Source organism: Leguminivora glycinivorella, chromosome 6 (assembly GCF_023078275.1).
Source record: "Leguminivora glycinivorella isolate SPB_JAAS2020 chromosome 6, LegGlyc_1.1, whole genome shotgun sequence".
Taxonomy (NCBI): Eukaryota; Metazoa; Arthropoda; class Insecta; order Lepidoptera; family Tortricidae; genus Leguminivora; species Leguminivora glycinivorella.
The window spans coordinates 8,896,866-8,922,201 of record NC_062976.1 but is presented as its reverse complement, the minus strand read 5'-3'; the positions used below and the strand labels follow the sequence as shown (position 1 = coordinate 8,922,201).

At 38.0% G+C, this 25,336-nt stretch overlaps 2 protein-coding genes across 4 annotated transcripts in view; one reads left to right on the top strand and one right to left on the bottom strand.

The window, feature by feature from the left end:
• The window catches only part of LOC125226885 (LIM domain transcription factor LMO4), a 311,552-nt gene extending 288,963 nt beyond the window's left edge, over positions 1–22,589 (top strand). For all 3 annotated transcript variants that reach the window (XM_048131045.1, XM_048131044.1, XM_048131046.1), the window contains exon 5: positions 20,054–22,589. The gene's annotated coding sequence lies outside the window, so the exon portion shown is untranslated. The remainder of the gene's footprint in view (positions 1–20,053) is intronic.
• LOC125226992 lies at positions 500–5,545 on the bottom strand. The gene is made up of 3 exons (XM_048131182.1): positions 5,446–5,545; positions 3,689–4,694; positions 500–513 (listed from the first exon to the last, which is right to left on the bottom strand). Exons 1-2 carry the CDS (start codon positions 5,543–5,545, stop codon positions 3,691–3,693), a joined length of 1,104 nt encoding a protein of 367 aa, XP_047987139.1. The 3' UTR covers positions 500–513; positions 3,689–3,690.
• Positions 22,590–25,336: the final 2,747 nt, after the last annotated feature.

Genomic DNA, 25,336 nt, shown 5'->3' with positions numbered 1-25,336 from the left:
ATTATGACCTGAAAAGTCACTAGATACATAGTTTGAATGGTCGTTTTTATTTCACCGTGTATAAATTATTTGTTACAATTCCTAGACTTTCGTTATGATTTCTTGCTTTGAAACTATTTCAATCATCAGCGACTTTAAAAAAAACGCAGGTCCGATCTTAATTTTATTCCCTTTAATAATTTATGTGATGAATTAATAATTATAATCCTGAGCACTCATATTACACGACTACTTTACCAATTACTTACAATATCCATTATGTAATGGACAAATAATTAATGGTTAAACAAACTTACCTGAAGTGAAGTTTGGCCATAATTATACGAGACGTTCCATCCGAAGAGATTTAATTTTCACTAGGTAGTACACTGTTTAATGTACTAGGCATCCAGCACAATATTTAGATCAGAATATAAGATCAAAAACGGTTGATCCTCTCGTTCCCGCCACAGCGCCATCTGTCGGCGCGCGCGCGCTATGCCCTCATTATTTTAGAGAGCTATGGCATCTTCTCTGCGAAATTATGGGTTGAATGGTAAGATATAATAACGAATTACTATTCAAATAGGGTGGGAAGGGACCTTAAATCTCTTCGGATGGAACGTCTCGTATAATTATGGCCAAACTTCACTTCAGGTAAGTTTGTTTAACCATTAATTATACTATCGACGTTCCATCCTCGAGATTTAATTTTCACTAGGTAGATGTTTAGCGCTCTTTCGCAGAGTTGGCTGAAAAAACTAGACGAAATAAACACTTTTTAACCACAAGTTGTTTTATTAATCGTAGTTTGTTTTCATTATCCTAGTTGATTACATAATATTAAGCTTATCAACAAAAGCGAGCTATTATTACAATCAGATGTTATAAACTGCTTCAGCAAAGGCATTGTCGACACTAGTGTCGGCTGTTAGGGGTCTATTGTAAAATTTTGAGAATACTAATGAATTACCGGACCAGCCTGCTGTTTTCTTTATTATCTCTATTGATAAACCTTTGCGTTTAGCCGCTGAGGTAGCGGCGTGCCTAGTGCTGTGCGCACAGAACAAGTCTGTATTAACGCCACTGTCAGACAACGTCTGTTTTATCCAGCGGCTAATTGTACTAGAACTAGCGTTATGAAAAGGCTTTTTTATTGTTAAAAAGAGTCGTTCTGTATTGGCAGTGTTTCTAGGGATTTGAGTTATATCTATATATGCCATTAATGTCCTGGCTGGACAAATTTCAATTTTATCGGGAAAAAACGGTATAATGAGGCGTGGCATTGGCCTCCCGGGTGCCGATGTTTTTATTAAATCGTCAATAATTAACTTAATATTATCTTCATTGATTTGTACATTAGAAATCTTAATCAAAGATAACGTCTGTACTCGTTGTGCAGTCGACAATGCGAGCAGAGTTACGGTTTTTCGTGTTAACAAATCAAGGCTTATAACCTCATTTGGATATAAAGTGCTTAAATGATTTAACACTATATTTGGGTCCCAGGTTGTTTGATACTTTGGAAAACATGGCCTTATCTTATAGACTCCCTTTAGAAATCTACTCACATGTTTATCTTTACCAATTGATTCTCCTAAAATTAAAGATAAAGCTGATCGAGAGGTATTTAAACTTGAATAGCTAGAACCCTGCTGATATTGCTCAGTCAAGAAATTTAATACTACAGATGTGTTGACTGAGAAACAATCAAACTTATTCTCTTTACAATACAGCCACCACTTATACAAGACACAATTATATTGTTTTAAGGAGTTTGTAGACAATGAGGAAATCATTATATCAATAGTTTGCGGCGTCAATGCCTGCTTAGAAAATGCTTTCCTGATAATCGCGTCGCCACCAGGGTAAGTTTCCTCCAGAGTGGGTGGTAGGTCCTGAAAGGGGATAGTAACAGGTCAATACTAGGATTTAAGAAAATCAGTTCTGACGTGGATAAGGTTATCAGCAACGAAAACCATGGTTGACTGGGCCAGTAGGGGACAACGATTATCCCAGTTGCTTTATCGGCAATGATTTTATTTAAGCACCTTAAAATCAGTGAGAAAGGCGGAAATGCGTAAAAATAGTACGGATGCCAATCAACTGTAAACGCATCAATATTAAAGGCATTTGGGTCTGGGAGCCAAGAGATATATTTATGACATTTAGTATTGAATCGAGTTGCGAACATATCTATGTCAGGGGCGTCAAATTTGTCCACGATTTGGTTATACGCGTCCTCTGATAATTCCCACTCTGTGTCAATATTGGTGCGCCTAGACTCATGATCGGCTTCCGTGTTGTCTCTTGATTTAATATACGATGCGAAAATAAATAGTTTACGTCTTTCGCACCACTGCCATATTTTGCGAGTTATATCGTTAAGGTGTTCGTATTGAACCCCGCCCATTCTGTTAATATAAGAAATTGCGGTTGTATTATCGATTCTAAGCAAAATTTCTTTATTATACAGTTCTTTTGCAAAGCATTTAAGCCCTATAAAGGCTGCCTGGAGTTCCAAAAAATTTATATGGTTTTCTCTGTCGGCAGCATCCCAGAAACCGTGAGAACGTTTACCATTACAATATATGCCCCAGCCAGTGAGTGACGAGTCCGAAAATATTTCCAACGCATATTTATTCGATCGGATCGGATTTTTGGTGATCATTATGTGTTCCTGCCACCACTTTAAATCTGGTTGAATACTTTCTGGCAATGTCATACTGCTATCATAATCCTCACCTGACATCCTTAGTGCAAGGAATTTCTCTCTCTCTAAGCGTTTGGTATATACCCATCCATAAGATACTGCCAAACAAGCAGAGGTGAGAGAACCAAGGAAAGTAGCAAGTTCTCTGATGGTTAAAACTTTTTGCTTGGAAATATTTTTTGACAGGTCGTATAAATATTTTCTTTTCTTGTAGGGCAACTCTAGGCTCATGTCGCAAGAATTTATGTCAAATCCTAGAAAGGTACATGTCTGACTTGGCTGTAATTTACTTTTCTTTTCATTAATTACAAATCCTAGCCTCTTTAAAAGAGATACAGTTTCTGTAACGCAATTATGACATTCCCCGTAAGTACGGCCAATACATAATATGTCGTCTAGATATATTACTAGCAGCAAGCCTTTACTTCTCAGATATGTAATAACTGGTTTCATGAGTTTAGTAAAGACGTACGGTGCGGAACAGAGCCCGAACGGTAAACATGTAAACTCGAAAGTATTATTATCGAATTTAAACCTTAGAACCTTTCTGCTCGATTTATGAATCGGTATTAAAAAATATGCCTCTTTAAGATCTATTGTAGCTAGGTATCCGAATTTAGGTACTAGTTTCGTAGCAGTTCGGATATCCTCCATTTTAAAATGATGATGATCAATAAACGTATTAAGTCTTTTAAGATTGAGTATGAATCTAAGTGACCCGTCACTTTTAGGTGTAAGAAAAATTTTTGAGATAAACTGTCCTGGCGAGTCTTGACATTTTATGACAGCGCCGCATTCGAGCAATTTTTTAATAGCTATTTTCATATCATCATTTTCTGATGGAGAGAAAGCAGAGTTCATAGGTACAGTTTCTTGCACAACTGTGGAATTAAACGGAATTTTGTATCCCGCAACATATTGCAGAACAACCGGGTCGGTTGTTATATCTCGCCATTGATCAATGTAAAACCGGAGTCTGCCTGCGTGTTTGTTTACCTCTAATGATGTTTGCGTTGCTGCCGGTTGTCTCTCTTGTACGATGATTGTTGGTACTTGTCCGAGGTCGTCCGCCGAGGATGCTGAGGAGCACGAGTCCGGTCGCGGTCGCGGTACCCACCCGGCTTGTTTGCTCGCGAACCCTGTTGCCTGGGTGGGGCCCTCCAGTTTCCCTGGCGCGGGGTATATTTCTTCGACGTAGGAGGGGGATTGGAGGTATAGGATCTTTTAATTTGAAGTCCTGACTTCTCTGCTGACTTCGAAGCTTTGATTTTTTCTCCGAGATTTTCCCCGAACAAATACGAATCTCTTTTCACGTCCTGCATCATACTTGTAAATTTTTTATCCAAACTGGGTAAGATAATTTTCCTTCTGCTATTGGTATTCTCAGAATGAAGATCGGCTAACAATTGGCTAACATCGGCGATCTGTTTTATGATAGCCAGTTTATCTAAGTTTTCTGAGATTAAGGAACCTGTTAGCTTGGATAAACCTGCAATAGCCAGTCCTAACTGGTTTTGGGACTTTTCCATCCTTTTGTCTCTTTGTCTAGAAGACTCAGACATCACAGTTGCGATTTCAGCGTTCAGTTTAGGAGCCTTGAGTAGCTTGAAATTTTCGGGAACTAAAAACTTTTCTGTAAGTTCCTCCTTTTCCTCTTTACCTAAACCCTCAACTGTTATCCGACCCCAACGTTTAGCGATCTCATCTGGGACGTTCGGGCCAAATTTCTCCTCTTTCTCTTTTGTTCCACCCAGAGCTTCCAAAATATTATCTGGCAGCGTTACCGGCGGCGCCTCCGGGATTGAGGTGCTCGGGTCCGCGGCGGAGCCCGAGGTGGGGGGTGACTCGGTCGGTAAAGCCGGGGCCGAATTCGGATCAAGTGTTTCTACCGGTACTATTACTGACTTGAGCTCTTCTGTGTTGGAATAGTCCGATGCCGAGGCTTCTGATACTGCTTCGTAGTCAGAAGGATACGTTTCTTCCGCAGAGTCGTATTCGGATACTGTAATAATTTAATTTACATGTATCAAAAAACAACATCCGCGAGTAGATATATAAGCGTAAACTTTCCGCCAAATAAGGTCTTAATCGCATCACGACTCATATAACAATAGGTATAGATAAAACAAAACAGTCATAGACCGTAATCGCATCACGGTTCAACATAACATTTGTAAAGAAGTCGATGTAATACAAGGTTTAAAATGAATAAGTTTATTAACGAACTTATTGGGTACTAATTTAAAGTCATTGATTGCAATCGCATCGCAATTCGAGACTAGGTTATTGACCGCAATCGCATCGCGGTTCTAAATAACGTTTGTATGCATGGTGAGATATGAATAGTCAAAGTAATAAGTTTATTTATTGGTAACTTAACATTTTTAAAGTCATTGATTGCAATCGCGTCGCAATTCGAGACTATGTTATTGACCACAATCGCATCGTGGTTCTAAATAACATGGGGTTTGTGTAATTGTTACCCAAATCTCACGTATGTATACCCCCGTAGGAACGAGAAACCACTTAAGGGTTTTTACAGATCGAGACGATGTTGTGTTTCGTATGAGTAATAAGTTTATGAAACGTTGTATAAAATGCACCTTGTTAGATAGGTAACAATGTTCAAATTAAAATGTAAGGCAAAGCGTGTTTACATTTTTGAAGGTAGGTAGCTGATCGGGCGGCGGTGGCGCGGCGCGGAGGTTCGCCAAACGCCTTGCGATGTGATAATACATGGACTTTGAACTCACCTTCGTCTTCACTATATTGATGGCGGCGGTCTAGGCTACGTTTAAGCCGTTTTATTTTTCGTCTGATATCGTCCGAACGACGTCTTCTTCTTTTTCCCATGTTATCTAGGTATCCTTTTTCACGTTCACGACACTTTTTTCACTTATTTTACGGGATTCGTACTAAAATTGGATTAATTTGAACGAGAGTGTACTGCGATGCCCGCACAAAAAAAGCGAATGAGGGCATAGCGCGCGCGCGCCGACAGATGGCGCTGTGGCGGGAACGAGAGGATCAACCGTTTTTGATCTTATATTCTGATCTAAATATTGTGCTGGATGCCTAGTACATTAAACAGTGTACTACCTAGTGAAAATTAAATCTCGAGGATGGAACGTCGATAGTATAATTGGTTAGATCTAATACAGAAATACGATATAGAATCTCCCCTTACCTAAGTTGCAGTAATAATGCAATAATCTCAAACTTTATTGCGCATTCCAGATATATTCCATTAGAGTGCAATATAAAATTTACAGTTACTTATAAAATTGTATAGAAACCACTCTTCTTCCTTGCATTATCCCGGCATTCTTCCGCAGCTCATTTATTTATTTATTGAGACCTTAGTGCGTTTTCACACTATCCGATCCGATATCGGTTATAGGAAGGGTTTCAAAGGAAAAAATCAAATATGGCGGCGTAAATATATGGGAAATCGGTCTGACATCCGATATCGGATCGGATAATGTGAAAACGCACTTAGAGTCCGCTTTGGCAAATAATCCTAGTATTTTACGTAGACACTAGTTTTTACGTCAGCAACTGGTAGCTGTGTCCTATTTCACAATACTGACAATAGGCTAGTTTCCTATACTAAAAATAAAATATTTTATGCAGGGCACGAAATAAAGCACTACATAATTAGAAGAATAATATGGACAGTAGTTATGTTTAACCATAATTTCTATTTAATAAGTCAAAGAGAAAGATATAAAGTAAATGAATTGATCGTGACGTCACTCCTCAGTATTTCATAATAATTCCATATTAGCAAATCGTTTTGACAGTTCTTAAAAAGAAGCTGATTTGACTAGTACGAAACTAGCCTATTGACGCCCGACAATGACACTTCGTGTTCATTGCCTGTCCAACAAGGAAATATTGACGCTGAACAATGTCACTTATCAACCCAGAAATGGACACAGAATTGTCATTAACAAGTGTCAATGTCACGGTGGTGACATAGCCCACTGGCCTTCGAACCCAGAAGGCAAACTAGGCCCTATTGGGATTGGTCAGTTTTCACGATGTTTTCCTTTACTGAAAAGCGATTAATATCAAACGACATTTCGTGCACAAAATACTCATCATCCTCCTTGCGCTGTCCCGGCATTCGCTTTGACAACTAATCCCAAGATTTGGCAAAGGCACTAGTTTTACGAAAGCGACTGCCATCCGACCTTCCAACCCGAAGGGTGACTAGCTGACTAGGCCTGATTGGAATTAGTCCGGTTTCCTCACGATGTTTTCCTTCACCGAAAAGCGACTGGCAAATATCAAATGACATTTCGCACGTAAGTTCCGAAAAACTCATTGGTACGAGCCGGGGTTCGAACCCGCGACCTCCGGATTGAAAGTCGCACGCTTTTACCGCTGGGCCACCAGCGCTTCGTGCACAAAATACTAAACATTTATATAATGTGGTATAGACCCACTTTCACAAATGCTAGAGGGTACTGGGGACTGCACACGTAAATATTTAATTGGTATTTCATGATAATATCAGGGTCTTAACCGAATAAACCTCCCCTGTTTTACTCGGCATTACTTAATTAACTTACTTAGGGCAAATTTACCTCATGCACTCTGTATATTGCTTCGCTCTCGTAAAAATAACAAGCTGTAAAACACCCCTTGAAATAAAAAAAAACCTGAAATATTTTACATTTGGATAAAGCTCGTCATTCAGAAGTAGTAAAGAAAAAAAGTATAATAATTTGTGTAAATGAATTGAATTAAAACTTTCTTCCATTTATGTTACCTGTTAACCAAATATTCGTGTTGTAAAAAATGTGTCCATTATGATACGACCTGAAAACTTGCGGCAAAAAATCGAATTGGTTTAGAATTACATAGAAGCTGGAAATATTTTATAGCGTGTTCTGATTTAGAAAAAAAATAAAATTGAAATTTCTATGTTATATATAAAAATGTTATATACTTAGTGATATTTTTTTTATTTACAAGATAATATATCAATATTTTACAACTGAATATCCACAACGCAGGCTTTATCATGAGGTTACAACCATAAATCAGCCACAGGCGTAGCAGGCGTTTTTTTTCTTGTACTTTCTTATGGAATATTCCATTAATAATAATTAAGCCTTTGTTTATTCTTTAATAGACAATTACACATGCATGTCACCAATAAGCTACTTTCCTCCTAGTCAAATCAGCTTCTTTTTAAGAACTGTCAAAACGATTTTGAACGACTTGCTAATATAGAATTAATGAATTGAGTGACGTCACGGTCAACTGATTTACTTTATATATATCTATCTGATTTTCAAAATATAAATTGAAGGTAAAAATAACTTTTGTCCCTGTTTTTCATATAATTATCTAATGCTTTATTTCGTGCATGGTGTAAAATATTTTATTTTAAGTACAGTGAAGTTGCCTATTACATGCCATTAAACGTATTTCCACTATTTTTGTTTGACAGCTTTTAAGATACCTATATTTTTGAACGCATGCTTTTAAAAACATTTTTGAACCGAGCCATACCACTTACGGTTACATTTCCTACAATACAATGTACGAGTATGCACCGCGCATGGAAACGTTATACTCACATTAATAATTTGTAGTGCACCAAAGATTCGTAAAACTATTCTTAGAGGACCTCAATCAGAGGGAGTGCAACTCATTCCGGAAGTGGTTCCTTCGCCGTCTCGCTCGCACAATACGTCTGTCCTTGTCGCACGGACTAATGGATGCATTCGGCCGCTTGATGCGCATCTGAAGAATTTGAGGTTGAATGGGAAATGTTTTTACGAAGACGGTAGTAGATAGTAAAGATTTGAAATGTACCTACGTACCTATCGATAATTAATAAAGTATTACTTTAATTAAATATATACGGGTGATTTTGCAAGTAGTATCCAAACTTTGCATAGTGACTTAAGGTTATAACGGACTTTTATTATGGGACCATAATAGCGACTGCAAGTTTATTAGTGCTTGCCCGTATAGCTTCATTACTACACAGCTTCGTGTAAATTCTTCTGAAACTATAATCAAATTAAGGCAGCGTTAACACGATCCTAAACAAATAAGGAGAGGGTAAATAAGGGGTAAGGGCGACCACACACTATCAGTCACAGGTCTGCTATTAGTCAAGACTCATGGTGGGTTTAAGTTGTTGAATGTCTAGTCTAATAAGCAATATTATTTCAAACAAGATTTACTACAAGTATCATAAATATAAACAATAACTTGTGACTTACAAAATTATGGTTGAAATACTGAACAATTTTTTCCATCCAACAAATCTCACAGCTACCTAAACAAATTTCCACAAAACTGTATATACAGTTTGACTACAGGTATGAGTATCTTTATATATGGTATTAATAAATATTTTTTTCTTTAGTCTATCTGGTATCAGGTCACTTAGGTTCTTGCATCTGAGCAATTGTCACTCAAGTGTTTGCAATTTTTATATTGACGACCGGTTTGGGCGTAATCGGTAGTGACTCCCGATTCGAATCCCGGTAATGAGTATGTATATCGTCGCCTAGCACCCATAGGTAAAGATTTACTTAGTTTGGAGCTAGGTTGATATGTGTAAGGTGTCTCTCAATATTTATTTATTGGTGCCGTGTTAACTAAGACCAAATCATTATTTGGAGCAATCGTGACATATGTAATCTTACAAATTCAAAAATATACTTATGTACAGCCAGATATTTATTTGCACAGAATAGAAATCTCATAAATCACGTACATCATTCCGTGGCTACTGAAAGTTATGTAATCCTAGTAACTGTCAACATCAATGTCAGTGTCACCTTCCATTGTTTTTCTGATAAATTGACACAAGTGCATCAAAACGCAGACATCCTTATTTGCATGACATTGTTTATTTAGACAGTTCATCTATTATTCATATCATAGGTGTGTCAAGTTCACTATGTTTGTCTTTTTTTTTGTTTCTTTGTTGACATAAATTGCTATTTATTTTTAAAAATATTTAAAATCAGATATGATGCCGGCAGAGCTTAGGATAATGTAGGTACTGCCTTCATCTATCACGAAGTATTTTGTATATAACATAACGTAGCTGCAGTAGGTAGTACCTTTCTTTAAAGTAGGTACAATTTATTTAATGAAGAATTTAAATGACGGTACCTCATTTCACTCTTATCAAATTTTAAAATGGGATCTAATATTTTCACATAAAACTAAACCAGTACTGTCCAGAAAGCAAACAATTTGTCCAACACAGTCTCAACTAAACGACGTTCAGTGTTCACAGCGACAAATGTCCATAAGCCCTTTCGTAGACACAGAAATTCGCTGTGAGCGAAGCAGCGGGTGCACTGATAAGGGTGCCCGATTAAAACGAATCACCGCGGCGCTCTAATTGGCCGGGCTGAGCCAATTAGCTGCGACTTAGAAACCCGCAGGCCTCACTAATCTACGGGGATGTAAGAATTGCACTTCTTGTAAGTTGACAGTTGGGTAAATACTTTGGCATTTTACGTATGTTTAAATTGTGTAATATTTTATACTTATTAAACATTTCGTCCTGTGACTTCGACCGTATACCTATACAATATTTTGATATGACTTTGATGCTTACGTAGTTCTAGTTCCTTGCATTTTGCGTTACCTTCCTAGTAAATGTAAGGATTGTGGTAAGCGTTCTCAAGTAAAACTTAATTGTCGATTACCACGAGCACGAAATTTTTTCCGATCTTTTTACAAATGACCGATTAGAGGGACCCTAAAGCGACAACGTGATACCTACTTACTTTTTCCTCTGCCTGATAAAATATTTGTTTCAAATGTAATATATCATACACAATCATCAAACACTAATATATCATACACAAATCGGCAAACAAATGTCCATTAACAGTAGACTCCCTTTATAAAAACGCCACTTTGTACAATGTACATACATCGCAAATGGAAAGAAAGCTCAAATCAAAGCGGTTCAGATCCAATCCATCGGGCCGGCGCGCGACTGCCGATTACCATATTCTGAATAGCGCTCCATTTACTCGCTGACCTACTGCTGGAACTGTATTCCTTCGCTCCGATTCGAACATTACTATAGATTTTCAATTGTTATGGTGTTGTAACTTTAGATCGCTTTTTACAATGAGTAACTTTTTGATCAAACAACTTGATTGACTGTCAAAATGATCTAATACTTAATGATTTTAGAGACAAATAATGTTAGTTCCCACTTTTTTTCAAATTTTCTATTCGATTGTTTTATTCTATCTTTTCAAATTATTCTACCTTTTCAATCCGTTCTTCATTATTGAGTGTATGTTCTGCATTGTTTCCTCAGAGGTACTCTTATTAAATTGTACAGGTAGATATAAATTCATTAGGAAATTTGATGGAAGTTGTTTAGACAAGGCGCGGTAACGACTTCGAGCCTCCGACGCCTTTAATGACATCGAAGTTGAGACGGTTTGCGTGCGCAATTCTTATTTCTTTATTACAAAGGAGTGCCTCATTAATTTGGCAGCCCCTCGAGGCTGACTCAGGGTTGGAGTCGCGAACCCTTGACCTGGTTCGCGAGAGCCCGCGACAGTGCGTTCGGAATTGAAATGGCAACGCGATACATAATTAACGATACTCATTATGTATCGCTGCGTGATAGATGCGTGCGCCTGCGCGCCCTACCGATCTAAATATTTCAGTATGTCATGGAAACGTGAAATCATGCTAATGGCTTCAAAGGCATAGGCACAGGAAGATTCATTATAAATGGTGTTGAACTTAAAAGCCATCGGCACCGTCTCGGGAACTAAGAACCAAACAAACACGTATAAAAGTCCAAGTTAGATCATTCCAGTCGAACACATAATTCCTAGACTCATCGTGCGAGCTAGACAGTTTCTATTATCCTTAATAGTGGCCGTAAGAGTTTCAAAACGGCTCAGTGAGAAACTTGTTCTCGGGAAGTGTTCGCAGGCCATGCAGAACTGGCAAAGTTCGATATTGAATGTCGCGTTTTATTGGGCGAATTCGATTATCGCAAAGCGCAGCGGCTACGTACCGTGTATTTTGTTAACGACATTTATCCCATACACAGAGCCAGCAAGATAGCGGGCTCTAGCCACCAATTATTGGCCGATATTTGAATAGGACAACATGCAAACTGCCGGAACTATTTGTAACGCGCCGTCGATCAGCGCAGACGTCGTTGAAAGCAGACGTTGATTGGGCCGCGTGTTGGTTTAATCTAGATGTAGTTTCTTTCGTCGGGTCGTGTTTTGGAAGCTTAATTGAGTCGTGAAGCTAGTTTAATTTGAAGGAGTATGTAAAGAGGCTAATGAACGCGGGCAACGTGTCCGTGGGCTCGTGCATTTTTAATGGCGCGCTACACACCCACTATTAATATTTACCGAACACGTCAAGAGGGTGCACTTTACCTTTTAGTTAACTAGCGTCCGGCCGTTCATTAAATTTTCACGCGCGTCAGTTTCGGTCGAATTTTCCGCGGCGCTGACCGGCCGGAGCGGCCGATAACGAGCGAAACGAGCGCGGTCCGGCCCCCGCCCGCGCCCCGACATCGCCCACCCAAATTTTATTAATAATAAACTGTAACTGAAACGGCAGCTTTGAAGTAAAAGAGCGACTCGAACGCTCGTTATCGAGAATTATGCAAAATCCTTTGACGTACAAAGATATTTCCAAGCTAAAGTTAATAGTAGCTTTGGTGACTGTGAAAATAACTACACATGGATATTTGCTCTAACTTCAAATAAATCTCGTTATACATTTACTTTTCTATTTCGTTCACAATTCATCAAATTATTTCGGTACCTACATACCTACATTTTGGCCCTTGTCCCGTAAGTACCAGGTTGTAATGGTAGTTAAAATCTTGTATATTTTAACGAATAAGATTTCCATCTTGGACTTCTCTGAATCAAAGAGAATTTGAATTGAAACGTTAACTAGGTAATAGTTACATCTCAAAACCACCACTTTGCAATGCGTAATCAAATAAACCTGTCACATCAAGTCAAAAAGCGGTACGCAAAACATCGCTGCATCCTAAGGGTGGCCCGGTACGCGTGCTGCCCGCGCATGAATAACGAATGAGCAGCGCCAGCGCACGCGAGGGCGACAAACTGCCGGCGCGCACGCGAATCACCCGCCCCTTATTTATTACCACCCCCGCGCCTATCACTCTTATCTTTAGACCTTTACCTATCTTTACTCCGAGGGTAATAGTGCTCGTCTTAGACGTATGTCGGGTTAAAAGGGACGTACGTCGCGGTCGGGGATGTGCTGCACCCTTAGCACATGATTGGCACGAGAGTACCTATGTCGCCGCGAGACACACACACACACCACACACACACTCACACTTCTTCTAATCGCATTAATGACATAAGAACGGGTAGTCTATCTCGCGGCGACATCGACATACTCTTGTCCAATCATGTGCTAACCCTGCTGGAACGAGTAAATTAGGTAGAAATACGGAATACGTATATTTTCGCTATATACTTCTCATTATGCACTTATTTTTACTTACTACATACCACTGCACGCTTATCTTAACTTTATCTATCCTTCCTTCGATGCATGTCTTGGATTTACACTCAGTATGTTAGGTAAAATAGTTCACGTTATCTTTTTTTTTTCGAAATATTTCCCTATTTCATCACCTCTCTCTTGTTTATAGCGCTGCGCCTATCACTCTTATCATGCGTTCAGAACACATGCTAATACGAATGCCAAATAATTAATTTTATATAAATGAAAACCTAATAAGTTGTTTTTAAAATAGGTTAAGCCTTATCTCTCTTTTGTAAAGAATTCACACGCGCCCTATTTTACCAAAATAAACAAAGTATTAATAACGTCTGCTCCAACAGGCAAAATTACATAACGAGGGTAAGAACGTTCACGAGAAGGTAAATTGTGGCGTTCCCTGCCTAAAGGTTCCGTATTCATCTGCAATACAGATTAATTTCTGTAGAAAATTCAGATGAAAATGTTCTTAGAAATGTGTATCTACTGCCATCTCTCGACACAGGGTTACAACTTTTAGAACATCATTTTCGACAACTTGACTTATACGGATATGTAGTCTTATAATTATTATTTAAATATAACTACTATTAATTAGTGTCGCCATCTAACAGTCTTTCAACCAAAGGTATGACGCTATCTGAAGGAGCATATTTTTTTCTTGCTGTTCCGAGCGAGCCTCGGAAAATGTCCATCATTTAGAAAATTTTACCATATTCCATACAACATAACTACACTCCAATTTACGTATGTCAAAGTTTAAATATAACGGTTCTAGACTGTGTGCGAAATCAGGAATTCGGGACTCATAAAAATGATATGATTATGATATTATTTCAAAACAACGAGCGTGTTTCTGAGCCTTGGTCCGTGCTTTTTCTTAGACTTTATTTATCTCATAAGCAATGATGAAAGCATAAGGTCGTTTCTGCAACGGAAAGCCACGATTTATAAATAGATAATGAAGTTTGAAGGAGTCTCATAAGCAGGCCGGACGAGTGCAATATCGGGCAAATATCGGCGTGTTTGCCGACCGCTCTCCGACGCGACGCCTACTCGTACAACTATTAAATTATTTAGGCCCGAGTCTTGTATGGGTATTGTCTCGCGGATGTCGGGCCGATTGCCGCGCCGGGCCCGATTCGAGTTGAGGATGAAACTGGTGGCAATATTTCTAGGAGGAAGTTTTTGGCCCAAAAGTGTCAAGTAATAGCGGCCATCACATAACCCATATTAATTTTATTGTCAATATTTATGCTCTACTAGCTTTTGCCCGCAGCTTCGCTCGCATTAGAAAGAGACAAAAAGTAGCCTATGACACTCTCCATCCCATTAACTATCTCCACTTAAAAAAAATCACATCAATTCGTCGCTCAGTTTTGCCGTGAAAGACGGACAAATAAACAGACACACGCTTTCCCATTAATAATATTAAGTATGGATTTACTTATCGTCAAGACTCTTTTTGACAGCGATCGATTTCGTTACATTGCAGATTATGTAGGTTACATTGACCGATCAAATGCTCCGAAAGTCATATGCGAGTTTTTGCCGTCAACATTTGCACTTAGATGCCCGGTAACACAAACTTATGTCGAAGCTAAACGATGTCAGAAACAATATTACATAATATATGTATGTAAATTAGAGATCTTACAAAATTTAGACAGTGTGACTTGACAGAAAATCAATTTCTAGTATCATAGTATCTCGAGTCAAATAGGGCTCCGAGCCGTCGCCAATATAAACAGTCGTTAGTGTTGTTCCAAGTTACAATCCAATGGGAATGTACCGAATGCGAGTATCGCCAGGAATCGTTCTGTATTGAGTTAGACGGACGCGTCCTGTTTGCCGCCGGTTAATGGAATGCCGATGGGCCATTGTGGCTGTACTGCGATATTAAATTGAACTGTGTGTCTTAATGGGAAATTTGATGATAAGTTTAGCAACTTTTAAAAATGAAAATACTGTGTTCCGTTCCTCTTTCCGTCTTTACCGCATTGGGTAAGCTAAGTTACCCCAAATTATTTTATGCAAAATGCTGGTGTTTGAGGCAAAGCCGAAGTGTAAATGACGAATAACAGTCCGGGAGTAGAAAAATAGTTCTTTGTTTTACAAGGGGGCAAAGTTGTTGTTTAACCGCACGTGCCAATATTGAACCGCGATATGGAATCTTGAGCGTTGCGAGGGTTTCAAGGCATGTAGGTTAAACAAACTTTGTCACCGAGTGAAACACAATTTTTTTCACCGCACCGACACAACAACAAAATGCTGACTATAAAACATCAAACTACTATCAATTTAATCAATATTTATTATTCAAAATCATTCATTTACCTATAGGTGATTTTACCAGCCAGCTTAAGACATCAAGTCAAAATTTGTATGAAATTACTTTGCTGTCTGTTTTCAAACAGCAAAGAAAGCCTTTACCAGTTGGTGTAGTGAAAAAAGATATTAATTCTTCGTCTCCCATTATTAAGCATATAGTTCAGGATTCTATTCTCGAACCACTCGCTTCGCTCGTTGTTCAACTATAGAATCCTTCCACTTGCTCGTTTTTCAGTTCCACACTCGGCGTTAAAATACAACTTTGCCCCCTTGTATAACAAATAACTACTGCCGCCGAGGAAACTTTTTTTTAACTCTGAATCTGAATATAATGCTATTCATAACTGACGTCATTTGCTTAATTTATTAATGACTTTCTCGAAACAATACACATTGTATTAAAACAATAGTATAGGTACGGGTTTATATTAACGAAATATACATTTAATAACGTTTTCTCGCATATCATTTACTTTATTGTTCGCAAAGATAATGTTTAGCCGCACGCTAACGTCGGTGGCTTATATTTTTATGTAATTTATAGTCTCTGCTTAACAGGCGTTATACATGCAGTTTAATTTTAAAGAGCTTTTTTTCTAGCAAAATACTAGTGAACTAGTCACGCAAGCAACAGGATATTTGAGGAGTGGTTTGAGGTAGGTCAAGGGTACTCATTGAGTTCTGATACAAATTTCAATAGGGGCCGAAATATCTCTTCGTTTATTAGGAACTGTAAAAAAGAGTTGTCCACCACACTAATTCTAGACATAGATAGGAGTGTAAAAGACAAAATGTTGACCGCTTGGAATCATTTCACACATAATAAGCAATATCAACGCACATCGAATACTCCTCTGTACTTTATTACCAGTAAATAATGAAGTAGGTACAGAGGAGTATTCAATATACATTATACATACTAGTAGTTTTAAGAATTCGCTACCACAAAGTTTTGCCGCCCAAAATCAAACTAACTCTGTTTTCCCTCACAAAAATCGCGCAAAAATCACCAAATTCAATAACCGTAGCTTGCTCAAGTAGACACGTAAAATATAGTCTGTAACGTCTAAATTAAGCAGTAAAGTCCATCGTAAACACGAGGCATCGGTGCGTAAACTCAGAGGTCAGGGCTCGGACCTTTGGCTGCACTCTAATGACCGATATACGATATTGGCGCAAACTTGCGAGGAAAGAAAATTGGACGGCTATTTGGGTTATAGGGTTAGGAGACTGTAAACAATGGGGTATTTTGTGTTATTTACTTGTTACTTGCAACGAAAACGAACTCAAATTTCGAGAAGTTATACCTACATGGTCAAATAAAATATAAAAACGTTAGTCCTCTTCTTGACCGTGTATCTTACAAGATACATCGTTTTACACCAAATACATACCTATATATTTTTTTTTGTAAGAGAATTTTTCGTTTTGTCCGTCGCAAGTGAAGCTTTAACTAACAAATTTTGTGAACCCAGAAAAACGACCAATGCGAATGCATCCAATGCGGTACAAAGCAATAGTTAAACCTGCGCCTAATTAATTCCTATTGCCGAAACCACCCTAAAAGCCTTGTAACGACACGAGTTTTTAAAACAGAAAAGTACTGTTATGGTTATTTTGCGTAACATTTATAACAAGAGTCACCATGCGCTTCCACAAAATCCAATAATGCAATTTGTTAGCCAGTTAATCACTTACAACAACGTAATTGCATAATTTGAAAATGTAAACCGAATAGCTCGCGCGTTTCCGCACAGAATGGGACATTCGGCTCGCAAGTTTCAATAGCGTACGTATTAGTTTCGAACCTAATTGCTCCGAAACCCGCGACAATGCTCCACTACTCGCCTCCGCAAATATGCATTGTTTAATTAACGCTACTCCTAATTCATAATCCGACAGTTATAAATTAGCGAGATCCGCTCCTGTAATTAGCTACGCAATTATCGCTGCTTGAATTTCATTAATGCCGAAAGTATGGTCCAGGTGCGTGATTTATTACTAACAGTGTCTCGTAATTAATATCGCATTACACCTGGCGTATGGCTCTACAAATAAATTAATCAACTACAAGATCCTCATATTGTTCCCCCGTTCTATTATTAGGCAATAAGCGCGTTTTCCGTGCCCGGTGGATGTAATTGGAAACCCTATACGGCTATTTAATTTACCTAGCCGCGCCACCTGGCTCGATGGCGAAACAATTGCCGCTCGCCTAATTATATTTTAATCGCAACATGCCCTCCCCCCGCGGGTAGTAGGGGGGCAACACAACACTAATTCATTTGTGCGACGAGCCCCGTCCACTCGCCTCGAGCCAAACTGTTTATTCTCATAGGAGAGTTTAGGTCTCCTAAAGCATTACCGACGCCTGAACATATTAACCGAAACGTTTACGTTAAGGGCTTAATTATGCACTTTACGGTCTAGCGTACAATCGCGTCAACTTAATTAACTCGGGCACATTGTTTAGCGACTTGCCTTAATTTATGCATTAACTCATAACTTGTCCTTTTGATCTCGTTTTTTATATTTAATATGAATAGGTAACGTCTCGTACGCCGCGAGTTGATCAAGTGCAATAAATATTAAAGTTACTGTATCATTGTTGAACCGTACCGGGTACCGCGTTACCGCGAACTATACTATTGTGCGGTGCGCTTTGTTCGTGGCATTAAACTATAAAACTACATCCAACAAAGGTACGCTTAAACTGAAATAGATATCATATACAAAGAATAAACTGCCAAGGCCTCCAAGTGTCCAGTGCTGGATATTACGAACCAGCGTTTTCCGTTTGCCGGACGGACGCCTAAACTACTCAGCCATCTGATCAGGTTGGTAAGGGTCGAACATTCCAAGTATGTAAGTATAAGACAATTCACCAGCTACCTAGCCATTTATTACAGTTTTATATCTTAATGAAATGAAAATGAAATATTTATTTTTCAAGTAGGCATATTACAATGCATAATGAACGTCAAATAAAGCTACGCCGGCTCTAACCCTACGCCTCAGCCTCGAGAAGATTTCAGTCCCCCCTCGGATGGAGGGGGGTATCCACTATGGGACCGCGACCGGTAAGAAACTCGGCGGGCCATTTTTCTTCAAAACATTACATCTTATTATTAACAATACGAGTGCTACCTAGTATTTAGGTATACTTAAAATAATTTGATTTGTTCTTAAAGGTACGCTTGTAATATTTAGTTACTAATCTGCGACTAAAAGAAAACATTTTAATCCCGGCAATAAGTGAAATATGGGGGATGTAAGAAACTGATCATGCGGCATGGAATCAATTTCACGGGCGATGTACGGCGCGCTGCAACACTGCGCTGATGTATGGGGCCGTGTTTTATTTATAATTTTATTCTTAGACGCATGCCTGGACGACAGAAACTATTAAAATTTCATCTAACGAACACTTGTAAAATTAACTTTACGCTCGTTTAGTTACTAATGCAACATCATGTATATAGTAAAATACAATCAATTTTATGAGGTCCCGTGTTGTGTTTATAGGTTCTTAGACTGTCTAAGAAAGTGTCTAAGTTAGACACATTCCCGGACGACAGAAACTATTAAAATTATGTATATGTAAAAATTAACTTTTTAGTTACTTTTAATACAACATCACGTATCTAATAAGATACATTTCAATTTTGCCCCGCAACTGGCGGACTTAAATGATTACGAGCCGACAAATGACATATCTGCTTCATAACTACCACTTTGCGTCTGGCAAAGAAGTAAAACCGTAGTAAATTTAAAGAACTTTCGAGTGAAGTGGTACAGAGGACGTGTGATACGATTTAGGAACTTGTAAATTATTCTACTCGTCTCTAGTCTAGTATCAGTGAGACCTAGAGATCCGTAATAACTGCGAGTGCTTTGAGATCGGTTTTGAGCTGGTTCGGTTGAAGGATGTTTGGTAAATTCCAGAAATAGCATCTCTGCTCTTGCGCCCACTCCGTATTAGCGTGAAAGCCTCGGGGGCAGGGGGGGGGGGGCTGCGCATTGGCTATTAGCGTGATTAGAGCCTCCCTGCCGCCCGCGAATTCTTTAGTCCTCTCATCTCATAATAGATACTACATATTTCATTATTTATGTAAGCTCTGTTTTACTTCAATCTACTCCGGGAGATTACGCAATATTTATTTTGTACACATGCAGGAAATTGGACATTACGTAAAGATATAATCATACTTCATGGAGACTATGGGGAGAGAAAGAGCTAAGCACTTTTCAGTCGTTTCTTTAATATGCTAATATTTTTAGTCCGAAGAAAGACGTGAGTGTAATATCTACGTCGTACGTATTATATTGGTATACGTACGGATTGCCAATGTCAAAAAGACTCGTTAGGAAACTTTTCCCTCTCTTATTATATTATTAAGTAAGATGAAGAGGAATTCGTGTAATATCTTACCAAAGCCCTTACGCCACATAACATTTCTTGGATTCGTTATTTATCTTTTTTTTTGTTTTTTACAGATGATGGCGTGTTCGTACCTGAGCGCTGCCGGCATGAAACCGGAGCCAGGCGCGTGCTGGCCCGCGCTACCGCTACCCGGTACCTCGGAGCTACCGCTGCCGCTACCCGGTACGGATCCGGCGCCCGCGCCGCCGTACCGCGCGCCTGCGCCCCCCCACCCGGAGCCGGCTCTCGATCTCAGCACCCCTCACCCCCCGCGTCACACCCCGCCGCGCGAACACGAGTGACCAGTGTTGCCAGACTATCGAAAATTATTACTTACGAGTAATAATTTTAACTGTTAATTTAAAAAGTAACGTACATATTTAATTTCGGTTGTGAAAATGGCAATTTATGTAAATTCGCTTTAATGGTTCCCCATTAAGCTCTGGTAGTACTTAAGCGTTGGACGAGATGTGTTTAACACAACGCGTTTCTACTTAAAAGTGATAATGAGATGTTGATGTATGAAAACAATGACGACATATCGTATGGTATTTAAACGAACTTTGCTAATTACCTGCCTTATTTCGAACGTCAGTTAATACCATCATAAATATACGAGGTACTTGAACAAAGTTATGTTAATTAATTTAATTATATTTAATTACTTATGAACAAAAGCAGACACCTTTAGTTTCCAACAATGTGTACTAGAGGTCTTAAGTTAGCAAAATTCAGTAATTGACCTATATGTAAAAAATGTTTCATGATGGTTTTTAATTATTTATAATACTTCGTTAAAAGTGTCATATAAACCCTTAATTATCGAACAATTATTGTTACATTAATAATGATTGAATTTCATAAATCGGCGGATAAATTTAAATATACTGTTTCAAACTCACTAGAAATCATGAACGCTCGTAGTGAATAAAAACTTTCAGCAACGTTTATTTATAATGGAGTTTGTTCCTGCGTTTAAATCAATACGCTTTTAACGCGAGATCAAACTGGACGATATTTTGTTATTGCCACCATTTATGTTATTGACATGATATAGTAAAAAGAGAGAAGTAAGTTTTCATATCGTTACTTTGCCAGAGTAACAGTGGGAATATTACAAACACGACTTACTCTTTCTCTTTTCGCTATGGCGTCCATCGAAATAATGAATGAGTCAGTGCTCTCCGGTACTAGGTGTGTCCACTGGTGCCATCTCTTGCCAGTGGTTAATATTATTTATTGTAGCTCCTTACTTTAGAGTCTTGTTTTACGCACGCGTCTCTGTGATTTGCTATCATGCTCTGTAAATAATAACATTAATTCTCGAATAAATTTGTTATTTCGTATATAAACGACGAGCTGTTACTTAAACTTCGATATGAGCCCGTTAATATTATTCTTTTAAATTGTAAATATTAGTATAAACATCTAGATGTAAGTAGAGACATCGTGTACCTAAAACTTTAGGCGCAAAACTTCGTAGCAATAATTCGATGCCAACATCTTTGAAGTAAAAATTCGAGTTACTAACATTCTCTGTATATATTGAGCTAAGTTTTACCAGCAAATAAATTTGTGCGAATCAAAATTTTAAATGTAAACCTACAGTTAATTGTATGTAAGTTATCTTAAACGCTAACATTCCTTTTCGTGTAAGTGTAATTCAAATACATGGCTATATACTTGTTATTTTGTTTTTAAACTTTTTTGTATTCTACATTTATTCTAGAACAATGACTATCGATTTCAATGTTACGTTAAAATATTATGAAATGTATGGAATGGACTGATATTAATTTTAGGTAACTATTAACAGTATTTACCGTCTCTAATATGCATGTAAATGTCTTAATTTTATCCAGTCATTATTACAATAGAAACTTTAATTGTGTAAAATGATCAGTGTTACGATAATTCAAATCGATATAATATCTGGGATATGTATATGTAATGTTAGCGTTTAGTGAATCTTGCCATCTAACGATACGTAATGTATAAGGAACGAACCAGGTTTCAGGCACATAATATAACTGTATACTAACCATGAATAAAATAAAACTAGTAATTACTCAAAAGTCAAAGATACCTGATACACAAGTGAAATAAAATAACCCAAGTAGCGGCAGGAAACTCTAGCGCTGACCGTTATTGCACAGAACTCAAAACAGGTCTCTCAGGGGGTTACAGGGGGCGAAGGGTATGCGTCCCCATGCGTAGCTATCCCCTCCATATTTTACTCAGCGCTAAACTTACGTGCCGCTACTTGTAACAAAAGCTTGACTTACACGCCAAGAACAGGGGCGATCGAAATAATGTAAAACTTAGTTGAAGGTATGAAGGTTACTTTGACAGCGTACGCCATAAGTCCATGATACTACTACATACACCTAGTGTTCTTGGCTGTCAAAGGGTTAAAGATCTATAGTCATAAATTGTGTTACAAGCCAATGTGTGAAATGTTACGTATAACATATAATTGTATGTGTCCTGAAACCGGCAGTTTTTCTAGAACAGTAAAGTTATGGTGTTACCAGTACCTACACAAAGAATGAACATTGCAACTAGCCTAAGTCGGCGATGGGAGGAGAAAATTAAAATTTTGTAAATTAATCCCTCGTTTCTCTTGCATACATTTCCTTAATGTCCTTCGCATAAATTAAGGCGAGATTCTCCAGTCTGCTCAGCGACCATAACTATCACGAGATTAAGAATATGAACAGCAAATACTCGTGGCGGAGTCGTAAAGCAAAATTTAGCCTTTAAACTATGTACAGTACACTATGTACAGTCAGCACCGAGAGTAAGAGATTTACCCTTTTCCATGCCCCGCCAATTTACTTACAGAAAGTTTTATACAAAATCGAAGGTATATCCTAAATAGTGATGTTTTGGCGATAGATTTTAAAGCGAGTCACATTTTGGAAAAGTGCAATCACCCTGAATTGCAGTGTTTAAAGTGCAAATCGCGCTGACACGTAGGTACTATGCCTGGAAAAGGGTTAACAATAAGAGAAACTTGAAACTGTCGAGATATGGGTATCTATTTTAAAAAGTATTCAAGGGCTCCCACCCATACTTTTGGTTCGTTAATACGATATGTCACTGTTAATGCTGACTGACTGCATTTACACATTGTCCGATTCGATATCGGATGTAAGATGTCAAAGGTAAAAAAAAACAAACATGGTGCCTTTCATATATCGACATAATTCCTACATCCGATAACGGTTCGGCTAATGTGAAAACGCACTAATGGCCAAAATATTTAACTAAAATGGATCAAACATAGATAACGAGATTGTACTCTTTCGATATTTAACTCTTGATCCACCTTTTAAATATTCATCTGTAAAAGCAAAGATATATAACTCCGTATAGACAGATAAAGTCTAAGAAAAAAACGTACCTCAGTATCATACAGAAAAAGGTACGGTGGCCTAGATGGCATTACCTTTGGGGTACGCTCAGCTAGATGGCGTTAATATTAATATTTGACATTTTAAAACATATCAAGCTAATAATATGGGCCAAATTGTCAAAACTGAGGTTCAAAAGTGTCAAGAGATGGCAGTCTATGCACTGTGATTATACATTTTACTTCGACACTTCGACAGGAGACAGGAACTCTCTATAATACTCGATCCTATTTGGTAAAAGTAATACGGTTGTTCTTACTCAGTTAGGAATTGTAAACCGATTGTTAAATTTGATCGGTTCATTTGAAAAACATAATTTAAAAACCCGCACTTTAAAAACAAAATTTAAAAGATTGTAACAACTCTGATGTTCTGACTACCTAGTGTTAAAAATTACAAAAGTCTTGTTTCCAGCTAATTTAACTTTCTGTTAACAATTTCTTAACTGAGTATAAATATAAAAATGTAATCCACAATGAACTAGGTTTCTCGAAAAACAAGGAGTTAAAACAACGAGTTAAAAATGTTAAGATCACTTTGTCGATCTGTCAAATACGTGTACCTATATCTAACATTCTATGGAGTCTTCAAGAAGTCAACGGTTCTACTTGTGGACATTCATAATACTTAGGTTTGTATAATTTAGTAATGAAATAAAAAACAAAGCAAAAGTCATGAAAATGTGGCTTAATGTAAAAACCTTACGGGAAATCGTCAACATTCTAGTTTTAAGGTCATGTGAATTGTCGGTAAGTAAACTGATTAAAAAGCCGTTTCAGCCGGCCTAGCCGAATGGCAATCGTTCACGCCAGACGCCGATCGAAACGCAGTCGCGCTCTGTCGCGCCAATACGGAAGAACAATAGAGATAACTAGCTACGAAAGCGATATTATCGTGAGCGTTTGTGCTTTTGGCTACGAGCGCTGGAGTGTAGCTCTCTCTGTAACTTTATCTGAGATAACCTATCAAAACGAAGTATGTAACAAATCAAATTATTTTATTAAATATTTTTTGGTAGCTATCGCGGCTGACGTCGGGTTCGATTCCCGGCTTCGCCGCCAGTGGGCTTGATCGCTTTTTAGGGTTCCGTACCTCAAAGAGGAAAAACGGAACCCTTATAGGATCACTCGCGTGTCTGTCTGTCCCTCTGTCACAGCCGATTTCTCCGAAACTACTAGACCGATTTACTTGAAATTTGGCACACGTATGTAAACCTGTGGCCCAAAGACGGACATGTAATATAATTAAATGAATTAAACGAAATTTAATCATAGGGGGCACTTTTGGGGGGTAAAATTGAAAATTAAAAATCAAAGTTATTAGAACTATATTGTGTTATTTGTGTTACATATCAAATGAAAGAGCATTTTATAAGCATCTCAAATATATTTTTTTTATAGTTTTTATTTTGGTAATTTAGAAGTAATTTAAGAAAATAAGCAAAAAATGACCATTCCCCCCCCCCCCTTATCTCCGAAACTACTTAACGTAAAATTTTCAAAAAAATACACGAGATAGCCCTCTACCTGTAGATTACAGGAAAACCTATTAGAAATCTACAGTCAAGCGTAAGTCGGACTTAAGAGAAAAAAACTCAAATTGAGATTTTCACTCACTGCCGCTGCAAGTACTTACTAAATGTTTTGAAATTTTGTGAGCGCCATGGAAAGATAGAAAGAAATTCATTTCTGTTTAGAAATTGTTAAAAATTTTAATCATTTGCCAAAATGACTTAAGTTCCTACTAAAAAAGAGGCGCTTAAGACTGTTTAGAATTGCACTGACCATAATATTGCCCTAATAGGTCCAAAAAATGGTGTATATATACCAAAACAAAAAAATTGTGCCACCGACAACCAAAATCTGAAGTCTATTTGCTCTATCTATTATAGTTTCCAAAATGTACGCAAATTTTTGAAAGTACAAATCTAGTGTACGTTGC

Excerpts from the sequence above, each read along its gene's own strand:
- LOC125226992 (XM_048131182.1), bottom strand. The coding sequence starts at position 5,545 with ATGGGAAAAAGAAGAAGACGTCGTTCGGACGATATCAGACGAAAAATA. Across the intron at positions 4,695-5,445 it reads TCAATATAGTGAAGACGAAG|TATCCGAATACGACTCTGCG; the intron begins GTGAGTTCAAAG and ends AAATTATTACAG.